This window comes from Manis pentadactyla, chromosome 10 (assembly GCF_030020395.1).
Source record: "Manis pentadactyla isolate mManPen7 chromosome 10, mManPen7.hap1, whole genome shotgun sequence".
NCBI lineage: Eukaryota > Metazoa > Chordata > Mammalia > Pholidota > Manidae > Manis > Manis pentadactyla.
This window is the reverse complement of record NC_080028.1, coordinates 95,620,077-95,643,687: the sequence shown is the minus strand read 5'-3', so window position 1 is coordinate 95,643,687 and position 23,611 is coordinate 95,620,077. Positions and strand designations below refer to the sequence as shown.

General features: G+C 45.5%; 1 protein-coding gene across 15 annotated transcripts in view; it reads left to right on the top strand.

Annotated features, from left to right (window-relative positions):
• Positions 1-23,611, top strand: part of CUX1 (cut like homeobox 1) — a 378,856-nt gene that overhangs the window by 10,284 nt on the left and 344,961 nt on the right. For 6 of the 15 annotated variants that reach the window (XM_036904516.2, XM_057487277.1, XM_036904512.2 and 3 more), the window contains exon 1: positions 293-1,480. The exons of the other annotated variants lie outside the window; for them this stretch is intronic. In XM_036904516.2, the coding sequence (XP_036760411.2) occupies positions 308-1,480 (1,173 nt within the window). In that variant the 5' untranslated portion in view covers positions 293-307. Of the gene's footprint in view, positions 1-292; positions 1,481-23,611 lie in introns of those variants that run through there. 15 annotated transcript variants of the gene reach the window in all.

Sequence of the window (23,611 nt, the reverse complement as noted above, 5' to 3'; positions counted from 1 at the left end):
GGCCGCCGGGGGGCCGCGGCGGCGGGGAGGAGGGGGGTGCCGGGGAAAGCGGGGCCGAGTCGGGGACAAGTCCCTCTCGCTCCCCGGCCCCCATTGATAACTCGCTTGATCAGAAATTGATCCTCTTTGTTCAATTCATCGATCAGCCCAAGATGGCGCCGAGAACCGCCGCCGCCACCGCTGCCCCCGGTGTCGGCCCCCACCCCGGGCGCCCCCCCGGCCCTGCACTGCCGCCACCGCCGCCGCCGCCGCCGCGGGACCGGGGAGGGGGCGGCCCCGGCGGCCCGCGGGGTGCGCGTGCGAGCGGATGGCGGGCGGCGGCGGCGGCGGGCGCTGCGCTGGGAGGGGGCTGTGGCCCGGCGGCGGCGCCCGGCCGCGCGCCCCGCGCCCCCGGCCCGCCTTATTCCCGGGGAAAGTTTGTGGGGAGTTGCTGTGGGGGGTGAAGCGCCTGCCTCTCCAGGAGGAGCCGCCGCCGCCACTGCCGCCGGCGCGGCGGAGCTGGGGCTGGTGGCGCTGTGGTGCCGCCGGCTCGGGGGAGGGTCAGAGCGGCCACCGGCGGCGGCGGTGGCGGCGGCGCGGCCCGGCTCCGGCCAGGCGGGCGGGTGGCCGGCCGGGCGGGCGGGCGTCCGCGCTCCCCGGCCCCGGCCGGCCCCGGCCGCCGCGCCCGGCTGTCAGCGGGTCGGGGCTGTGCCGCCGCTCCTGCACCCGGCGTCGGACTCCCCGCGCGGACCCCAGGGCTTGTTTATCTCCGGGAGGGCATCCCGGAGACCCCCGTGGCCGCCCAGCTCTTTTGTGCGCCCGCCTGAGTGGCGCGGACCGGCTCCTCTTCGGCGAGGGACTTCGGCAGGGGCGCTTTGGGGAAACTTGCGGGGGACGGTGGGCGCCCCGCACGCAGAGCCCGTGGGTCGGGGCGCCCGCGAGCGCCCGGCGTCTGCGGCCGCGGGCGGAGGGCTGCAACTTTCCCGGAGCGCAGGCCCCACGCGGCGTTCCGGCGCACCGTCTGCCCAAGCGGGGGACGCTTCCTCCCCGCCGCCTGTGCGGGCGGCCCTCACCCCGCGCCCAGAGGCGCCGGCTTCCCCCAGTGACCCGCCGGGTCCACTCTGGCGCTCTCCTCCGGGCCCTTGCCCTTCTAGCACGATCCGCGGGCGCAATGGAGCGCGCGGCGGGTCAGATGCGAGATGCCTGCTCGTGTCGGGTTCCCGAAAGCAGAGCCCTGGGGGCCCCGCTGGACTGCGGTGTGCCGCGCGGTGGTCCGCGCGCCGAGACCCGGGCACCGCGGGGACGTTGTGTGGGGGCTCCCCATCCGGCGCCCGAGCAGCTGCCATGCCCAGGGGGCTCGTTCCTGCCTGCCACCCCCCACGTAGAGGAGAGGCGCGCCCTCGGGGTCCGCCCTGAACCTGCCAGCTCCGCACTCGAGGCTCCTGGACAGCCGCGGGATTCGGCCAGGTGGATGTTGTGCGTAGCCGGAGCCAAGTTGAAGGTGAGCGGCATGTGGGCCAGGAGCTCGGTGAGCGCTGGACGGGTGAAAGTTGGGGGCGTCTGCGCTTAGACGGGCCCTGGGTGGCCTGGCGCTCTGAGGGGCCCCCAGGGGCCTGCTACTGCTCCCCACTCTAAAGTGTGCGTGAATGTAAACTTGGCCGAACTTTCCTGTCCGGGAGGACTGCTGAAGTGACCTACAATACTTTGAGAAGGAAAGCAAATGAACTCCAGATGCAGGCTTGTATGAAATGAAGCAGATTGGATTAAAACATATATAAATGGAATCTGACAACTTTAATTACATATGCTTGTTTTCTGTTCTTGCCTACGTAAGAACGATAAAGCAGACTCATAGTCGTTATGAAATGTCTTCAGATTTCTCGCTTAACTAGGAAGAAGACTATGTGAAATATGTATTTCCGATAAGATTAAAACTTAAAGGAGTTTGAGTATTTATTGACTAAAATAGATTACTCCAAAGTGTTCATTGTGTAAATTAGATTCCTGAATGTAATGAACACAGCCGAATGGCATTTTTGATAAATTGGCCTACCCTGTTTTAGTAAAAATAGCTCCCTTTTACCATAATTTAATTCTTGTGCTTACTGTAAAACCCGTTGTGGAGTTTTAAAAAACAAACCTTAATAATTGTTTTTTCTTCCTAAATTTGACATTTTAGTAAATATCAATGAGATTTCTATTTTAAGCATCCTGGCAGAGCTGCCTGGGGGATGGGTTTGGTTTCTAGAGAGTTACTAGATTTTATGAACTTTTGGGCACCACCCTTAACCCCCCTAGTGATTAGCTACTTCTTCAGGGTACCATGAGGCCATTTAACTATGTAACTGTAGGATCTAATTGAAAGTTTCCCTGTCAGTTTATGCGACTGACTTGAAGATGTGGATCTTATTTTTTTTTAAATCCTTTCTCTGAACGTCATTCCTTTTACTGAGCACATTGGTTTTGGGTGGTAGATAAGGATCTGACCTTAGGTGATTTCCAATTACTGCTTCATTGCATCTTTGAAAAACTTTGTTCCGTGGAATGCAGGAGTTCACATATAAGGCTAAACTGGTTCTTTCCGTGGGCACTGAAGAGGCCTTTTGAGTTGATACCTAGTTCAGCACCATCTCTATTCCCACAGACATTAAGTAAGCCAACGAGACTCAGTTTGAGAAGAGAGAATTCATTGGTTTCAGGCTCTTCTCATCTTTCTAGAACCCCTTACACTGAGATCCGGTTGCCTTGCAGAGGCCACTGAGGGATGCGGCATCGATTGCCCCCAAAGGGTAAAGAGGTTGGGTCTCAGCTACATCCAGATCCAGCCCAGAGACCTCAGTGGGTCTCTGTTATAAGGCAATCACGCACCTCTAGTATAGGGCGGTGAGCCAGGGCTGAGTTCGTGTTCCCCTGCTTGGTCTGTCTTGAAGCTCCTTTGGGCTGGGAGTGAGTGCCCAGGAAGAGAGTTGCTGAAGCTTGAGCCCTATTTCATTTCCTTTTTAGTCTCAAAGGCTTGTGGTATGGAAGGTTCAGTGCTTTGCTGCTGCTAAGACTAGTTGGACAAGTTTTTATCCTATCCCAGACTTGTAAAAAACAGGTTTTTTAAAAAAAATAAAAACACTATTGTATAAATTTGCCTTTTAAACACACGTTTGAAAAGAGGATACTTTCTAAAACAAGCTCATGTAACTATGGTAGTGGAGCTTTTGGGGCGGAGGCCTGCCAGTGACCGGCTTTCCTTTGGGGCATTATTCGTACATGGGGAGTAGTGTTCACCTTTAAGGAGCCTCTATAAAAAGTAAACTTTAAATGTTTTCCTCTTTTTCAAAATAAGAAAACAACTTCACTTTTGCTGAAAGTACATTTTCTGGTTGCTTTTGTTTCCTCTGTTATGGAAGTGTGTTACCTGCAGTCCAGGACTGTTCCCCGTAAGAAGTATATTATTTTGATTAAAATATGTATTTCATTGAGTGCCCTTTATAAAATAATGAGTAAACAAATTGGAGCATTTTGCATGTTTGCTGTCTTTGTTTCCTTGTTTCTATTAATATCTGCCTTTGAGATTGAGAAGGGGGTCATTTCAGTTAATTAAAGTGTTTCTTTTTTTTTTAAGTGCAAGTCAGTGAAGGGATGGAATTAGGCAGCAACACTTAATACATTTGGGTCCTAAAGACTCTTTCTCTTGCTTCCGCAGTCTACCTGTCTCCTGCCAGTAGTTAGGCTACATGGGAAAGTTGGAAAGAGAAAAGGACATATTGCCCTCAGGAATTACTCTCTCCTAATCCACCAGCCTAACTTTAAAAATGCTGTCTGGTAAACTGATTGGGCTCCCGCCCCTTAGTGATTGTTGAAAAACCCGTGTCCTCTTGTGTGCAATGAAAACAAACCCACCAGGTTTATGCTGGGCTGTGCAGAGGCGATAGTCTGTGCCCCCAGCATTCTCAGTAGCAGTCAACAGTCACACCTGCTCCTGAGGCCGTGCTAACATTCTGTGTTTTAGGAGAGAAAACAAGGCTCGAAGTAGAAAATAGAAAATCCATGTTCATTTCAGCTCACTTATTAAAGCAATAAGGAACATCTGCAGTACAATGAAGGACAAATTTTTTAGAGGAAAACTTGTATGTTTCTAAAGAGAGAAATCCATCATGTGAAAAAATTGTAAGCTAGGCCCAAATTCCTACCTGTGTCTCTGCGTAGGTTCATACATTTGGCGCCATGTAAAGTTCATGTATTTAAGAGATGGATGTATCTCATGGACAAATGCTGCCTGAAAGTTACTATAAAATTATTCTAATATAGAGGATCATACATTACTTTAGAAATTATTTAAACACTTATTTAAAATCATGTATAATTTAAAATATATAATTGCTTTCCTTATGGAAGTTATGATTTTTACAAGTAATTGTCAAAGATAGAAGTTTGTTTATCTCATTCTATTGTTTTGTCTGAGGCTCTGCATTATGGCTGCAGAGAGAGAGTTTTGGTTTCAACTGAAATTCCCCTGCCTCTGATTGTTTAAACCAGACCCTTAATCTTATTTTAACATACTTAAAATGTTCAAAAAACCCGGAAGAATTGTTTTGTATAAGTAGCAAGTGAATGTAGTTTAAACACTCAAGCAATTCTGGTATCTAATTGGAAACAGGTGGAATTCTTGGAATCCTGTGTTTGAATCTTATAGCAAAGCATAGAGACACTTTTTACTTATGGCCATTCATTTTGTTGAAGCTATTTGAAGAGGGGCCCCATGACCTCTCATTATGCACCACTACTGTTTACCTGGGCGTTCCATTCATGCTAGGCATTTTAGGAACTAGATGCCTGTATGTGCCTAGACACCTGGGACAAGCTGTGTGTGTGTGGATCATGGAGTGAAAAGGAACTTTAATAGCCTAATTAGGCAAGTAACTTACTATCTGTATTATGTGACCTACTATCTTATTATTATAACTTTTATAGCAAAGGAGTTATGAATTCATTTCTGATTTCTCATAAATGTTTATTGACATGAGCACTTGGGTACATTTTACTATACTCTACAATAATTTAGAATTCAGAGAGAAATCACCTAAAAGTTCTGCACTTAGAACTTTAATAACAACCATAAAAACTACAGAACAAAACCTGAGTTGGAGGATATTTAAATAAAATGTTAATGGTGGGGCCCTCTGAATTAGCCAAATCATTTTCCTATTCGAGTTTTCAAAGCCAGGTCATAGTCCTGGTTTTGCTGGATGTGTAAGAACTGCTGTTTGGTTGGTGTTCAGGTGTTGATTTTATTGAGAGGGCAGCTCAGATTTGTATTGAGCTGTTGGTACCATCACAGTTTGGGATTTGCTGAGCTGTAATCAGTCCTGCTTTTCGGCTGCATTCTGAGGAAGTTGGTAGAGGGCAGTGATCTTTGACTGGGCAGGTGTCCCTGAAGGAAGTTCCTTGGGGCTGAAGGACCTGTGGTTGCGCTCTCATTTGCACCATGGCTTCAGCTTTGAAGCACCTGAGCTAATGCACCCGGGCTGTGACTTAAAGATTTTGTAAAAGTGCGTGTGCTGTCCTGTTCACATGGCAGTTAACAACCCAGTGAGGGCCAACAAATCCTTCTGAAATACATCTGATTTGTTGCAGAACCCATCAAAACCTTTCCTTTGAAAAGTAAACAACTTTTAATAACAGTTTAAATTCTTGCTGTAATTAAATTCAGATAAGATGATGTTGGTGCACAAAATAAATGTTTCCTTCGTTTGAATGTGAAGGCTGTTCATTACTGTGAGAGGTTCAGGGCACTCAGCAGATTTTTTATGTTTATTACAGCCCTGGGCAGTCCAGGAAGTTCCTCAAACATGATTGGTCCAATTCCTACTGAGAGGACACCCCCCACACACCCCCACCCCCGCACCACCATCCTCAGAAATACCATTAGACAGGTGCCTGGGAAGGAATAATGTTAGGAGTGTTCATTCCTCCTAAGAATTTACCTAACAAGGAAGAGCAACTGGAGAAATAGACAAGTGTAGGAAATTCTCACTATACTGACTAGCTCCTGCTTCCTTTTGCTGCAGCATTTGTGAAAACGAGTTGGGAATACCAGCAAAGTGGCCCATATCTTTGTAAAGCACAAAAGGCCACAACAGGGCCCACTCAGTCAGCTACCAGTTGCAATCCTGGATGCTTTTGACTTGTGATTTATGAAGTTGATGTCAGAAGAAATTGCCAGGGCGTAATCTGAAGCTTGTTCTTTCTTAGCGTTATCCTGAGTATACCAGCCCGGGATCTGTTTTCTTAAAGACATCTTTCTGTTTGGCTGTGTTTATTCAATAGGTTAAAACATTTAACGTTTTTTTTTTTTTAAGTTATATATGATTGTGTGTGGTGTCCTGAGTTTGGTTAAATGAAAAACAATTGACAAATTAGCTCTTTCTTAAGTGAACATTGTGAAATTGTGAGAAATAGAATGCCATTCTTATTGTCATGAAAATATTAGTTGGGTGTTGACAACTTTCTGCTAAATGTAATAGTTCAGATCCTGTCCACTCAGCTGTAAAAAAATAAAACCAAAAAACAAAAAGCAGCTCAAAAGCTTCTTTGCAATTTCCTCCTAAAATCAAATCAGTCTTTCTTACCCTGGGTCTTTCCCCCAAATGAACTGTTAATGCTTTCTTTCCTAACATAGTTTTTAAGACCAAAAGGGAATATGAACTCATTTTAGTTATTTTGAACCTGTGAAAGCCTTTGGTTTATTGGCACCTTCTCTTCTGTTTTGGGGGGATAAATTGCTATTTAGAGTAAAATAATTGATTAAGGCTAGTAAATGGCATCAAAAGCAAATCCAATTGTCTTGAAGAGCCTGGAGCTGTGAAAGTGAGTAAGGCCCCGTGGGCTGTTGGTGAAAGAAGGGCCTCCAAGGAGTGCCCTCAGCCTGAGTGCTGCCAGCCCTGAGCGCCTGCTGTTGCCCCAGCCTGCCATTTCTTGCCCCTCTTCTGAGCTCCTGCCCTGCCAAGACCATCCCCTCCTTTGTTGTGACACCCCCTTTTTTTATTTTCTAAGTATTTGTGGAGCTCCATTATTTTGAGATTCTTGGAAGAAAGATACTATGTAAATGAAAATTAAAAATAAAATTCTTGCTGGAGGGAATTATGCATTTAATTTTTTGATTAGGTTTGGAAAATACTTTTTTTTCTTACCCTGAAAATAGGAGCATTCTGTTGCTCCTGTCACCATTTTTGCTTCATTCTGAAAGATGTGGCAGATAATGGGAAACATGTTCTTTATTTTCTGTTTTTTTAATCATGGTAGTTGACCTAGAACTTGAACCCATGCAGTTCTGTGTACAGTGAATTATTTCTGTTTCATGTTGTTCAGCTCTGCCCTCGCTGAGCGTGTAGATAGCAACTGCCCATAGGACACAAACCTTTCACAGAAATTTTGAGTCACCAACATACAGAAATAACTAAAATTATAAGAGGACCTGCAAATCAAATTCCATCTTCCCTTTCTGTTCACACAGCAGAGATAAGTTGTATAATTTTGGCACAGAAAACAGTATAGGAGTATTCATATAAATGAGTGTAGGAATATTGATTTACCGGAATTGCTTCATTTCAGCTGTACCTCTACTCCTTACTTACATAACACTGTGTGCTATGACAGCATTCAGCCAAGAAGGGGACAAGGTCAGGTTTGGAGTCATGCTTTTGCTCTATAGGTGTGTGGGACACAGCAGCCAGACAGGAAGCCCAGGCACACTGCCACCAGCCTCATGGTTCAGGTGAGCACAGAGGGCCGGTGAGGTGGCCATGGCCTGGCGAGCATTCACCTTGAAGAGCAGGGCTACGCCATCAGGAAGTTGTCACCTGGAGCTGGCCATCCAGGAGGAAGGCTCAGTCATCTCTCTTCTCCCCCACCCAGTCTTCAGCCCCAGCACCCCAATTTGGCAGCACTGACACGGAATTAGGAAAGGAAGGATATTGCCAGTTACAGTTAAATGTCATTGTCAAGGGAATGAGTGGTTGGTGATTGTTTTACCTGCCCTGTTGGTCTGGAATTAACACTGTCATTTTATGATGCACCAACTCTTTAATCTGTGTGTATACGCAGTCAGCTTTGGGGATTGCTTGTATGTGAGAGCAGAATCTTTCTAACACAAGAGCTGAGTTTTTAACACAAACAAAATTGTTTGAAACAGGTCACAATTCATTATAGATGTGGCTGCCAGATTCATGTTCCCAAACCATTGATTTCATCATGTTGTTATTAAACACCCCCAGTGGCTTACTTTGGCACAGAACGGAGACCACATTCCTTAGGCCTGCAGAGTCCTTGATGGCTGGCTTTACCTTACCTAAATCTTTTGCTCTGCTTAGAAGGATCCCAGATTCATGCTCAATTTGGGAAACTCTCTTATCCTCCCTCTGCACATCTAGTATGCAGTCTTATTTCACACATTCCTTCATTTCAACCAGCGACGCAGGTGCCCTTGTGCACCAGGCACTGGTAATGTGCGGTAGGATAGCAACGGTTCCCGCCCTGGTGGAGCAGATACCCTTGTATGGCGGCGATGGGTGGGGCAGCTGAGATTCGGCTGGGCTGAAGCTGTGTGCAGAGGCATCAAGAGGGCTGCCGAGGAAGGGAGTCCAGATTGGGCTGAGTGGGCAGGGAAAGCCCCCCAGAGGGAAGGAGTATGGGAACCAAGTTATATGTGTGTTTGGGGAAGTGTGGGAGAGGATGGTTCAGGCCAGTGGTTGGGGGTTGGGGGTGGCCAGTGGTCTGACGCCTCCTCTCTGTGCTCTGGCTTTGCTTCTATGGATGGTTCTGATGGAATGCCCATGGCTCTGGCTGACCTTAAGGCTCTTGCTCCTGGTCTCCTGCTCTCGTTGTGTGCATCTGCTGTTCCACCCTGTTCTCTGTTGCAGCCGCCACTATTCTTGGCACCCAGAAAGTCCTGCTGCAGGGGTAGGGTGAGGGTGGGGTATGTGGAAAGGAGCAGTCCCATGTATTCCAATTAAGGGTCCTTCAGCTAGGATTGTGAAAGGTAGGTAGATTTTATTAAAACGGCTGTGTTTTGAAAGCTACTGATAGGAACACACCAATAGAGCATGTATTTCTTTTTTATTTCCATTTATTAAGTTCCTTCTTTGCAGAGTGACATATACATTGGTTAGAATATCCATAATTGTGTTTGTGGCCCATAAAACAGAAAATTCACATTTTTAAAAATAGAATTAGGCAGAACAATTCTCTGACAGAGATTTATTCTTTGACTCTGCTCACAGCCTGAATGGGAGGAAACTTCCCCGTATGAATGGGGAAAGTGCATATTGTAATGATCAAAACCCAACCAGCACAAGAGAAAAAAGCAGGTAGCAAGAAACATGAGGGTTTGGGTATCAGCAATGGAGAGATGTCTCATGTGTGCTCAGTCCCCGGGAGCTGCCCCGTGGTCTGGCATGCATCTGGGCAAAGGCTCCAGCCAGCCCCCTTTCAGAGCAGTGGCCCTCGGGGCCTGCGTGCTCTCTCTGCTTCTTCATTTACACAGAAAGTACCTAGGATATTTTTGTAGAGGTGACATCACTGTCTGGCTGCATAAGCATTTTCATGGATGGGGGAAGTGAGGGCTGCCAGGACTTCACTGAGAGGGGCTGAGAGGAGCCACAGAGCCTGGGGTCCTGTGTGAGTGGCTGACGGGTGGTGGCATCTGGCAGTCCCAGAGACACAGGAGGGAAAGGAGCCACCCTGGGAAGGGGAAGTGGGTACGCTCCTTCTGGGACATGTGGGATTTGGGGGACCAGTGGGAATTCAGGGGCTGAGCCCAGGGAGAAGGAGGGGTGAAGCCCAGTTGAGAGTCTGGCATTAAAGTCTTAGATGATGAGTTGAAACCTGTGTTTGAAGCTTGGGGAGGCTTTGCATCTCAGTGGGTGCTTGAAAGGCTGGGATTGTGAGGTGGGGAAGGCTGGAGGGATCATCCTAACTGCACCCCACCCGCCTTGAGTCTTAGCTGTCCCGGTCCTGCAGCCAGGACTGCTGTGGTGTTTCTGAAAAAGGATAGGAAGAGAAGGAAAACATTGCTGGTAGTGCTGGATTCCACTATTGTAGCTGGTTTTATGTCCAGTGGTCATAAGACAAACGCTTAGAGATCTTTTTTATACCTTAACAGCTATCATTTTTTGAGTATTGACCATGGGCAGGTGCTGGGTTAGCTCTTGGTTTCTTGCCTGTCACGCACACAGCAGTCTTGTGGAGGAGATGCAGTCCAGTTAGTGACAGAGAAGCTGGTGAGCAGAAGGTGGACAGCTAGATGTGCTGGGCTCCCGCCCATGCTCTTCCTGCTGCTCCCTGTTGACCCCTCCTGTTCCCAACCAATTCTCCATTGTAGTGGTGGGATCCTTGCAATGATGGTATGGAGGGATTCAGAAGCAGGCCCCTGTCCACGGGCCACCCAAGATGAGCTTGGTGGGTGGGGGGGATGAATGAGTCACTTAATGTGAGTAGCTGGGGACTGAAATGAAGCCTGTGAGGTGGCTGGGAAGGTACCCGTGTTGGCTTGTGGGTGGACACCTTCTGGCTGAGTTCCCACTAGATCTGAGACCTTTTCTAGAGTCTCCCAGCCTGAGATTTCAGAGTCAGTTCATAGTAATAGAGCTCCAAAGAGAAGGTGATCAGATAGTCCTTCCCTGGTGGTGAGCATTCCCTTTAGCAAACTTCATCTTATGTAGGGGTGCACCCTCATGAAAGCAGCCCTTGGTGTGTCGTCTGCTGTCCTCCATGCCCCATCTGTGCATATAGAAAACTGGGTGGCAATTTGGGGGAAATGGTAGGCAGGAGGTGGGGCTAGAGCCTGGTGAAGGAGGAAGCTGGCCGAGGAGAGGCTGTGCACTGTCCAACAGTTCTGCCATAAGTGCTTGGCTGGGGAGCATGAGCCTCTACCCAGGGTTTTTCTCTGAGACACGGTACCTGACGCTGGTGCTGGGGAGAGATCAGCTGTTAAGATACTAATATTTGTGTTGAACCCTGTGATGGACAAGGCATAGTCCCCAGTCTCAGCCTGAGAGTCCCGTTGATTCGATTCCCTGGAATGATGCTGGATTCATGTCAGGCACATGCCCTGAAAGCACCGCCCACTCAGGGTTTTGTTGTCAGTTATACAGGAGGGTCTGATGGATGTGTCCAGTCAGAGACTGGCACCACAAGAGGCCTGCAGGTGGGCATCTGACCTGGGAGAAACAGCCTGGCCCAATGACGCTCCTTAGAGCTTAGCTTATTTTCCTCAAGGAATTATGGAAAAACTGGGTTCTCAGACTGCCCTGGATTCAGATAATTGTTTTGCATGCCTGAGTTTCTGTGATGATGCAGCTTGGTTTGTAATGAGTTATAAATTTAAAAAAATATGCAAAAAGGTGCACTTGTCTTGGAAATAATGCAGCATGCTTGAGTGAAGTCGTTTGCAACTGTGTTTGTTTTCAGAGCGGCTCATTTTTTTTTCATAGACTTGGGGCCGTGCATTCCTTCACTTATGGATGGGGTTTTGGTAGTGCCTGTTATGTGGCACTCGATCCTTTTCAGGGCCCTGGGATACCAAGAAGACCACCCCCCTCCCCAGCCCTTCTGATCAGAGAACTGAGACACTCAGGCATCAGGTTATAAGGACTACAGGTGTCTGTGTGGGGAGGACTGGGGAGGGGCCTGAAAAGAAGGGCCTGGGTCATCCTACTCCAATGACTTATTTCCTTTCCTGTGGGCCAGGCAGTGTTCTGTCTAGCACAGTGTTACAAAGTGGAGAACCAGAGGACATCCCTCCCTTCAAAGAACTTACATTTTAGCAGGGAGACAGAAAGTAAACATAATGAATGAGTAAATTACATAGTGCAGGTGCCCGTAGCCGTGGAAACAGACAGGGCAGGACCTCTCTGTAAAGCTGCACTGAGCTATTTCTGTGCTCTAAAGGCCCTGAGAAATACTGCTTTTAAAACTAAGGAGAGACAGCTCCCCATTCAGATCTGTGTTTAAGAGGAACCTTCTGGAAGCCCCATTGAAAGACTGACCAGGCAGGGCTGGTAGAGAATGGGGCTGAGAGGATGAGAAAATGACAGAGATGGAGTGGGATGGGAGAAGGCACCAGAGAGAGCACGTGGGGTGAGAGAGGTGCTGGGGCTTGTGCTGTGGCAGAGATGGGCCACCTGTGGAGGAGGCGTCAGCAGAGGAAACAGGCTGGGAAGGGGCAGGGAGCAGTGTGAGGACAGAGTGGTTTTCAGGGTCCAGTTGATGCTGAGCGTCCAGTGGGCTGATGTCACCGGGCCCCCGTGCACAGCACTGCCTGGCTGGGCCCCATGAGGTTATTAAAAGCAGACAAGGTGATGGCCCATCCTTGAACATTGGGTGTGACTCAGATGTGCGTGGAGTCAGTCTGGAGTTTCTTTATTCATCCGTATTTGCTTTTTGTCAGTAATCTTTTGTAATTCCCTAGTTTCATGATGTAATTTTAATGGAATTAAACTTGAATGCTTCAAAATTATGTAATTAATTACATTCTGCTTCAATTACGATGACTAATTATAGTGCCATACCTGCTGGTAAGTCAGGTATTGGTGGGGGGTGGTTCATGCCTGCCGGCTCCTAGGGCAGTGCCTGGGTCAGGCTCTGCTGCCTTTGGGGTCACCCAGAGCACCTCTGATCCCACCCCACTGGGTGCCACTCCCTGGGGCAGGCAGAGTGTGAGACGAGTGGGAAGGTGACACTGCATAGGGAGGGTTGTTTTAGGATGCAAAGGCTTGAACTTGTTTGCGGGTTGAAGAGAAGAACTTGTGCTCGAAAGTGAGTTTGAGGTGGCTAGAAGGAAGCTGAGAGCACTTCTAAATCATCCTTCTATTTTCTCTGGGATAGGGGAGGGAGATTGCATTCCAGTGAGTGTGAAGAGTTCAGGAACAGGAAGATGGTTTGCAGAGAAAGCAAAAGGTGTGAGAACCACTGTGGGTGAGAGAGAAAGGTGGAAGCCAAGTTTAAAAATGTTTCTGTGAGGTATTCCTTGCAAGTGGCGAACTCACAGTCACAGGACTTCTGGGACCAGTAAACTGGGTCTGCAGACCCTAACACGGGCTTTGTTGTTTGGGCTTTCCAGAAAGTCTATATCCCCTTTGCACATAGTGGTGGGTTAATTTTGTGTTAGGAGGAAGGGGTCTTGCTAAGAAACCTTGGCCCTAGTTGGGGCCATTGTCCCTAAAGCTGGGCACTCCTGATGGGGCTGTACAGCCTGTCCCAGAAGGGTACAGTGTTCCCACGAGGATGGGGTGGTTGGGGCCCTCCTCTGTCCCTGCACAGCTACCTGATTGCCCTTCCTTATTCCCCAGACATGCCAGCCATCAGCTGCTCTGCTGGGGAAGCTTCTTGGAGTGGACTTGAAACAGTGGTGCCCACATGTAGCATTCAGTGGCCAGTGTCCCATTCCTGCCTGAATGCCTGTTCTTTATTTGAGAGGCTTAGGGCATCGTGATTCTTACATCTCAACTAGAGAGGGTTTCCTCATGCCTCATGAGTTCTCCAGCATGTTTCCCCCTGAATGTGCAGAGCACACTGCACTGGCGAAGGAGCCCCTTGGTCCAGACACCCAAGGTGAGGCAGATAGTCGGGTTAGAGCCATTAAGAAGAGTTAAATTCTTAAAGATCTCTGTTTGTTAAGGGACAGTGGGGCTTGAAAACATTTGAATATACAACTAATTCTACATTTTGGGAGGTCACGATGACGCAGAGCACTCTTGGAAGGAATTATGGTTCCACTGAACGTGCTGCCTGTTGTCTTGGTTCAAAGAGCAGCTCCTTTGACATGACGCCCAATACCTCTGTTCTGTTACTTTTTGTTTTTTAAGATAAAATTCATATGAGATCTACCACTTTAACCTTTTTAAAGTGTACAGATGATTGTTTTTTTTTAGTGTATTCACAGTGTTAGGCAACCATCAGCAGAGTCCAATTCCAGAAGATTTCCAGCACCGCAGCACCTGTTAGCACTCACGCTCCATCTCTCCTGTTCCATAAGCTCTCTCTAACTATCAAGCTACTTTCTGTCTCTGTGTATCTGCCTATTTTAGACATTTCATGTGTAAATGGAAGCATACATGACATACACTATGTGGCCTTTCGTGTCTGGTGCTTTCACTCAGTATGATGGATTCCGGGTTCTTCTGTGTTATATAGTGTGTATCAATACTTCAGTCCTTTTTATGGCTGAATAATACCCCCTGGTATGGACATGCAACATTTGGTTTATCCTTTCACAAACTGATGGGTATTTCAGTGGTTTCTGCTCTGTGGCTGTTGTGAACATCTGTGTCCAAATTTCTGTGTGAAGGTATGGTTAACATTTTCTCAGGTATATATATACTCAGGTGTGGGACTGGGGGGTCATCTATAGGAACTCACTGGCTAGCTTTTTGAGTCTGTGATGCTTTGACGCCTGTTTGCTCTCCAGACCTGGCTCCTGGCTGTTCACTTTATTCTGCTCTGCTCTTCCTCCTGACTCCTCCTGGGGTGCTTGTGTGGTAGGGTTGCCCCCTCTGGATTACTGTCATACACAGGTGGGCTTGTGGAGAGGCTGTGGAGCAGTCTGATAGAGAGCAGGCCCTGAGGATTTCCCCTCAGGATCTCTCCCCTCTGCCTGCCTTCTTTGCTAGCCAGGGGCCACTTCCCTGCTCAGGTAAGAAACTTGAAGTTGATCTTAACTAATCCTGGTAGTGCCTTCCCCTGGCCAGGCATGCTGGGCATTTCACTTGGTCCAGCTGGAGAGGCAGGGAACACCAGGTAGAATTGCTTATGAGATAGTGCTCTTCTTCAGTCAAAGCGTTGAGCCAGGGCAAACTGCTTCAGAAGACCTGTGGGAGGAGGTTGCTGGGCCTGCTGCCACCATCCTAGCCTTGTAGGGGGCACCCAAGACACTGTGCAGCAGCAGAGGTCACAGAGCAGGAAGATAGAAGGAGGCTGGGCCCTCAGCCCTGCAGTTGCCCCACCCCCAGCTTTCTCTATCTCGAAACAAAAATATTATAGTGAAAATCCAGGTCATAGAAAGTTTCTCTTGACTGTTTTGGCTGGTGTGGACCTACAAATGATGTTTTTGAGATGTGGTCCTTGTGGAAGGTAGACTTGAGGGTGTGGGAAGGAGATGTGTGCTCTAAGCTCCCTTTTCTAATAGCAAGTAGAATTCCATTTGCCAAGCCAGATGTCGCTCAATACTTTAGATCTAGCCAATAAAGTATTAAGCAATTAGAATAGTTAATATTCAGCTAAGTGTAATTAGAAGCTGGTGTAAATTGTGAATGAAATTGACAAGTTCCATAAGTTACAGCAAAAATACGGAATCTTTTCTGGTTGTGTATGTGTATGTGTGTGTCAGATACCATCTTACCTCCTTAGTGGAATAGAAATGAGGGCCATTATCAACTCAGCTCTCCATAATAGTGAAAGTTTAGGAACATCTTGCCAATTGTTCTATCATGTTAAAGATTGAAGTTGTTAAGTCCAATTGTAACAGTTTTAACACTAATTTGTACACTAAGGGGAGGAAAAACCAAATCCCTATTTTCTGCTTGCCTTTAGGGCATGTGTGCATTTGCATGCACACACGTGTGTCTCACCCTGCATGGGTTAGGTTAATCACTCCTCAGTTCACAGCACATCATGATTCATCTTATCCTTTATGCTTCATTCCCATTTCCAGTCACCTCCTCTCCTTATTCTAATGCGTTTACTATGCCTTATATGGATGTGTTCATATAAAATATGCAGCCCTATTTTGTGTGTATAAGTAGTCTTAATTGTAAGTGTGGCATGACGCTATAAATCTTCTCTTCCTTTTCATTCATAACTGCTTTTGTGATCTGGCCATGTTACTCCTTATGAATTTTGTCCACCATTCGTGATAGCTGCATCCAATTCCTTCTTAAGAATGCACTTGTCTTGGCTCAGGCTGCTGTTACAAAATACCATAGACTGGGTGGCGTAAACAACAGACACTTGTTGCTAACACTTCCGAGGCTGGATGTCCAAGATCAATGTGGCTGCAGGTTAGTTTCCTGTGAGAGCCCCCTTCTTAGTTTACAGATAGTCACCATCTTGCTGCGTACTCAGCATAATGGAGGGGACTGAAGGAGTGAGGGAGCTCTCGGGTATTTCTTCTGTAAATGTACTCATCCCATTGTGGGGGCCCCATCCTTACAACCTCATTTAAATCTAATTATCTCCCAAAGGCCCCACCTCCAAATACTATCACATTGAAGGCTAGGGCTTCCATATATGAATTTGGGGGACACACAATTCAGCCCATAGCATCACCCTAGCTCATGTGTTCATTTCCCTAGGGATGGCCTCTTCGGTGGCCTCTAACACTCCAGGGCCTTGGATATCCTTACACGTACCTTTTGATGGATGTCCAAGCATGGATTGCTGGGTTCCAGGCTCCCAGGTGTTCTTAATTTCACTGAGGGCTGCCAGATTGCTTCCTAGAGCACTGTACCACATTCCTCCGTCTCAGCAGTTCTTCCTGGAGACTCTGCTATTCTGTGATGGCTTAAAGTGGCACTTCAGTGTTGTGTGATTTTCCTCTGATCACTGGTCAGGTTTCTACTCGTTACAAGCCTCATTTTATACTTGTTAGATTTTCATACTTACCCTTTTGTAAAGAATCTGGTCATGTAGTTTGTCCTTTTTAATTTTTTTTAATGACTCACTGTCTTTTTGTTGATTTTGCTGGAGTTCCTTGTACATGCTAATCCTTTGTTAATTTTCACTGTTGCAAATAACCTCCCCCAGTCTCCCACTTGTTTTGCTGGTTTGTCTGTAGTATCCTTCAATAAATAGGGAAACTTAATTTTGATGAAGTCAGATCAATTTTTTACCCTTATGTTTTGGGTCATTTCAGTCTTGTTTTGAGAAAATCTTTCCCCACACAAAATCACAAAGATACCCATGTTTTTGATAGCTATATAGATTTGTCTTTGACATGTGGAGTTTTGGTCTAGGTTGGGGATGGTTTTTGTATGGAGTGCGACAGTTTTTCTAACACTGTCTGCTGGGCAGGCCCACCTCCCTCCAGTGATTTGTGGAATTGTCTCTGTTGTGTGCCGAGTCCCCATATATGTGTGGCTGTGTTCCTGGGATCATTCTTTTATTCTACTTCCCTATTTGTTTCTTCTTGCTCTGGTCTCACCATTTCAATTACGGTGGCTTTATATCTGTTTTAATTTCTTATCAGGTGAATTTATTCTCTTTGCTCTTTTTCAAAATATCTTGGCTACTCAAAGTCCATTATTCTTTAAAGCACCTTTCTGTCAGGTTCTCCCTAAATTTTGCTGGAGTTTTTATTGGATTTGGATTAAATACACAGATTTATTTGGAGAGAATTAAGAACTTTGTAAGTCGCCCTATCCTTGAACAAGGAAGGATATTTCTCCCGTCCATGTAGGTCTTCTCCATAAAGGCTTAGATTAATTCCTGGTTCTTTATAGTTTTATGGTGTAAACAGGGTCTTTATTTTTTCCCTGTAATTGATTACTGTGGTATGGAAGGAAACAACTGGTTTTTATGTACTGATTTTGAAACTGGCAAGCTTGCTGAATCTCTTCTTAATTTTACTAGTTCCTTGATTCTGTTCCATTTCTCTGTTGGAGATATTGTATGCAGAAAACATGCCACTTTTGTTTGTCCCTTTCCTTCCACTCCTCCTAGAATGACTTGTTTTCTTGGCAGACCTCAAGGACTCTATTGCCTAGTGGTGATGGTGGCCTACCTCTTCTTCCCTGATCTTAGAGGGACTGTGTCTAAAGGAGATTTTTGATAGAAGCTTGAATTGGGTTAAAGAACTACCTTGACTCCATTTTTCTCTACTTTTCTGAGAGTTTCTAATCAGAAATAGGTGTTGACCTTTAGCAAATACCTTTCCATAAAATCTATTTAGGTCCATGCAAGTTTTATCCCTCAGCCCACAAATATGCTAAATTATGTAGACTGATGCTCTGATGTTGAATCACTCATTGCATTCTGGAATAAACTCTTCTTTGTCTTGTGTTTTAAAATATTGGTGGATTTGATGTACAGTTTTCACCTGTGTGTTATTAAATAAAATTGACCTGTAATTTTCTTATCTTTATCCAGTTGGAATTGAGGTTATGCTCATCTCATAAAGTGGGTTAAAATTGTTTTGGAGTCATTTGTATAAGATGAGGATTATCTGTATTTTAAATGTGATAGGGCTTACCTGTGAAACCATGGAGCTGAGCCTGAGAGCTGGCTGGGAGGGGTTTCCATTTCACTTTGTTATTAATCTACCTTAAGTTTTCTATTCATACATCAATGTTGGCCTTTTATAATTTTCTACAGCTGTATCCATTTCATCTAGACATTCACATTTATTCTCTATTCATAATATTTGCATTGTCTTGTGTATTTGTTTTTTAGCTCTAAATATTTCTCATTTTCTTTCTACATTCTGTATCTCTCAATTTGTCTAAAACTTTTTTATTTTCAGGCTCACTTAGAGTTTTGCTTCTTACTACTCTTTAAAGAATACCCAGCTTTTGCTCTCTTTAACAACTCTTTGTCTTTGAATTTTTGTTTATGTGGCTGATTTCTCACCTCTGTTTATTTTCCTCGTCACCTTCAGATCATTTTCTTTTCCTCAAGTTGGTTTTCAAATGCTCAGCTTTTTCATTTGAATTCTTTCTCATTTTCTGATAAATCTATCCGAAGACATAACAGTTCTTCCAGTACTTGAGCGACTGTTCCATAAATTTGACCTGCAGTGCTTTCACTTTTCTTCAGTTTGTAACTTTGTTTTCATTTGTAATTTCCCTTATAATTTCCTCTCAAACTCAGGGGTTATTTAATAGTATACATCTTTTAGATTTTTCACATTTTTCTTTAATAGCTTTTCTTATGCTATTGCTGTTTTTATTGCATATGGTCAAGACATAGTTAACATGATGCCGATTTCTTTGGACTATGTAAGAGATCTTTTGGTGTATTTGCACAAGGTAGATTTTTGTGTGCTCAAAAATAACATACTTTTTTTGCTTGATTTGAAATTTTTCTTGTTGTGAAGTTTTTATTTTGAGCTTATTCATGTAACTTAAATTCTATGGATTTGCTAATTTTCTTCTGGTAGTTTTGACAGCTGTTACATTATATCATGTTAAGGCTGTGTATGTTGTTAGATGCACAGAGGATCAGATCTTTCTATCTTCCTGGTTAATTGTTCCTTTTTCTGGTGTATATGTAGACTCTCTTCATACTTTGTGATGATTTTCACATTATATTCTGTTTGTTCTGATGTTAAAATTATTCTTTGGGATTTTTTGTTTTGTTTTTAGTTTCCATTTGTCTGATAAAGCTTTCTCTCTGCCTTTATTTCCAGTCTTTCCATATCCTTCTGCTTTAAATATTTCTGTGCTAGATACATAGTGCAAGATCTTGTTTTTTAAACCCAGGTTGAGAGTCTGTCTTTGATTAATGAGTTAAACTGATATACATTTTTTTTATTAAGGTATGAATGATATACACTTTTGTGAAGGTTTCACATGAAAAAACGATGTGGTTACTACATTTACCCATATTATCAAGTCCCCACCCCATACCCCAATGCAGTCACTGTCCATCGGTGCAGCAAGTTGCGAGAGATCCACTATGTCCCTTCTCTGTGATACACTATTCTCCCCGTGATCCCCACACCATGTGTACGAAACATAATACCCCTCATAAACTGATATACATTTATGGTCATTGTCATTATATATTGGCATATATGTGATTTTACTGTTTTTCTTTTGGGGATTATCTTTCATTGTAATATTTTATTGCATTGAATTTTCCTCTGCTGGATTTAAAATTTTACAGTCTATTTTATTCTTCTGAAATTAAGACCCATTCATGTGCTTATTTTTTCTTACCGGTTTCTTAAGTTTGTCACTATCTCCATTCTATTTCCTGTTCTACCAGCCTTTCTCTTCTCTCTGCTGGTTTGGACTGTGTGTATTTTAAGTTCTTGTTCAGTCAAGTCCATTAACTCTGCTCTCTCTGCAGGCCATTGGGTTGGTTGGTCTCTCTCTCCTAGTTTCTTCTCCTTCTGGCTATTTTTCTCTGTGACCTATGTTCCCCTAGGCAGAGGCCCCAGGGTATCAGCAGATCCCTCACCCCTGGGGGAAAGAGTTAAGGCTACAGCTTGTCAGCCTTGGAGGAGTTTGGTGGAGAGGGGCATGCCTGGGGGTGGAGGGCTTAGGCGGGGGTGCAGTAAGGGCCTTTAGGCCACTGTTGGGTGCCTTGCCCCAGTTACACCCGTTTTCCTAGGGCTGCCTGCCGCTTGTGCTGTTGACCAACTCTACAACCCTCATTGCATTTCCGGATCCCCTGGAGCGGGGTGAGGGGCACCCTCAGGGATTCTGATTCTGCTAGCTAAAAGCTGCTTATGACAGGAGTGGGGTATGGTATAGACTGGCCATGAATTGATAATTGTTGAAGTTGGGAGATGGGTACTTAGGGGTTCATTATACTGTTTGTTTGCATCTGAGGTACTGTATACAGCTGAAATTTTGATTACCTCCTGGCTCAGACCCACTGGCCCTAGCCCATGGTATGGGGATAGAGGTGGGGAGGGAATAGAGGCAGCTAGTCAGATAGCCCTGGGGCTGGCTGCCAGAATGTTTAAAATGACTTTTGTGGCATATATTATATTTATATTGGACAGCACAGTTCTAGTTTTGACCCTTGCTACTCAAAGTGGTACATGAACCAGCAGCATTTATAGTACCTAGAAGCTTGTTAGAAATGCAGAATCTCAGGTCCCTCCCTCCCCAGACCTTCTGAGCCAGAATCTGCATTTTTACTAGTTCTCCAGTTGAATCATATGCATGTTAAAGTTTGAGAAGCACTGGTCTAGATCTATTTAAAAGAGAGTGTTGGTTTTATTTAATTCATAATTTCATAGGTGACTCCTCCCTTATCTTTTCAGTTGAGCTTTCTAGAAGGTAGCTAGCAACCAGTGGGCTGAGCTGCTGGTGATTGGCATGCACAGGTTGTGTGGTTGTATAGGGAGGCTCCTGTGCCCTCTCCCAAGCCAATTTCCAACTTAGCTCCTTTTCTACACGCAATTCTAATAGCCCCGATTATCTGTTTTTCAAGGTCCTAACACGTTGAAACAGCAAATTGGAAGAAAGCAACATTCTAGCAGGCTGGGGCTGGTTGGCTAGTCAGCAGGCATATTCTGTAGATTGTTGAGGAGTGTAGGGATTCACTACAGATTTCAGCATTGGCCTTCGTTATGATTAGTCTGAGCCACTAAGAAGTAACTAAATTATGTTCTGATTATGCTAAATCATGTATATATGTACTACAGCCATCCTGTGGGGAAGGTAGTATTTTCACCAATTTCACAGCAAATGTCAGAGCCAGGACTGAGGACAAACGCTTACTTGGAGAATGAACTTTGGGGAACCTCTCCTCCACTCATTGTGCTGGATCCACGATACAGTGTTCCCTGGAAATGGCAGCTCTCAGTGTGTGAGAACCATGGGTTGTAGAGATGGCCTGCCTTTGGGTGCCCAGAACCTGCAAGCTGCCACCCTACAGGCTGAGGTCACTGTGGCCTGGGCAGTAGATGACCCATCCGATGTGCAATCTTTGTTCTTCCTTTGGCTGTGTGACTTTGGACTCTTAACCTACTTCCTCTATGCAGTGATGATAGTAAAACGCCTCACATTATAGGGGATTTGTTGAGACTCAGCTTAGGACAGTGCCTGATGTACCATCCTCATTTTTTAGCCTCAGAATGAAAAAGTCAAGGCAAGTATCATGGTGGTGGTGCTGGCAGCTCAGCAGTGGAGACTGCCTTCCATGACAAGAATAATTGAGGTGGTGACCCAGGCTGAGCTGGCATGTGTCATGGTGGCAGTACTGATGTCTGGGCCACCTGGACCCTGGGTACATAGCCATGTTATGTTGTGTGTATTTTTATGTCTTTTATGCTTTTCCCCAGAGATTTTTTTCCCCTTATATGATTAAAAATAATCTGTTTACATGTTAAACCCAACTCACTTGGAATAACATATTTTTAAAGCAGAAACCTGCTCCTGGAGGTGAGTAACTTCCACGTCAAGTGTTCAATGGGCAAATGACAAATGTGAGTCATGCACTACATGGCACCTTTGGCTTTTAATCTTTGGTGGCCAGCTTCCTACAGAGATGAAGAATTTCAAAGTGGAAATCCTTCCAGATCCAGATGGCAAAAGTCTTCAGATGAAGTAGCTTGATTCTTAGGGTTGATTGGGACTAGTAATTTTGTTTGAATTTTCTCTTATATTCTCAGCCTGCTAGGCCTCCATGGGGGCCAAATTTAGTTCAGAATTTACCACTTTTGTGCAGAGTGAAGCTCTGTGCTTATGGAATATGCTTGACTGTAAGCACAAGAACCATTTTTAGTAGCTTCTTAAATGCACAGCAACTAGAAGACAAAATGTGTGTAGACTAGCAGAATACTTGCAAGGCATCTCTCTGCCTGTCTGGAGAGCTTGGGTTGCTCTCTCCAATGACTGCTGACAGCGATGAGCAGGAATGCAGTCATTGTACCATGTGATTTACGTGTTGGGCTCTGAGTTTTGTCTTATTGGCCAAGATCTGGAAGACTGTTTCCAAGGAGGTGTTTCTGCCTTGGCAGCAGATTTGGGCTCTTATGTAGTCAGTCCTGTCCTTTTTTGAAAGGGAGTTGAGTTTGGGGTTACGGGAGGGAAGCAGAGGGGCTCATAATAGTGTTCCCTCTTATACCATGTAATTTTGAATGGGGTAGCACTGTTGCCTGAATTTGAAACATAGGAAATTCACAAAAAACACATCTAACTTTTAAATATATAATAGAAATGTGAAATCTGAGGAAAATGGTAAAATAGTTGTATAGAATATGTATCAGTAAGGATTTCAGAAGCAAGGTCAAAAGGATAAACAATCTTGGATGACAAAAAAAAGACTTCAATTCCCAGTAAGAGCTCGATGGTTCCCTGCAGCCCAGGTGCTGCTAGGTCCCCAGTCAGCCCAGGCCTACAGGCAGGGCATCCTGGGCTGCGCTTTCCATCTGGACAACCCTGGGAAGCCTTTGGGGAGGTGCAGGCTAATAGTCCTCCTCTATCTGGTAGAACAAACCTGGGTGGAATAAAACTCCCAGGTTTAGCCACTAGAAAATGCAGTGGGCAGGAGAGAGGCTTGGGAGTAACAGTGCTAAGGCGGCATAGACGCTTTTCCATGTGATCCTTATCACAGTTTGGAAGCTCCCTGCTCCCTTTGCCCACCAAAAGGGTGTTGAATATTTCATTTTAAGTAAGAAACTGTGTAAAGGTAGTTGTTATTTTTGCATGTTTTTTTCTTTTGAAACACTTATTTTCATTTTTTATCAAAATCCTGTAAGGCTTAGTATTAAAGCAGAACCAGCCCCATGCCTACTTCTCCCCACCCTAAGTATTGCATCCCAGAGCGGCTCTGTTCATCCAAAGAGCTGGCTCGTGTGCCCTGTCCTGGGGCTCTCAGTGCTGGGCATTGGCTTACCCGTGTGGTACAGTGGGATGTGCACAGGGGTGCAGGCTTCCCAAGAGACCTCCTCCTCTCTCCCCTTTCCTCTGAG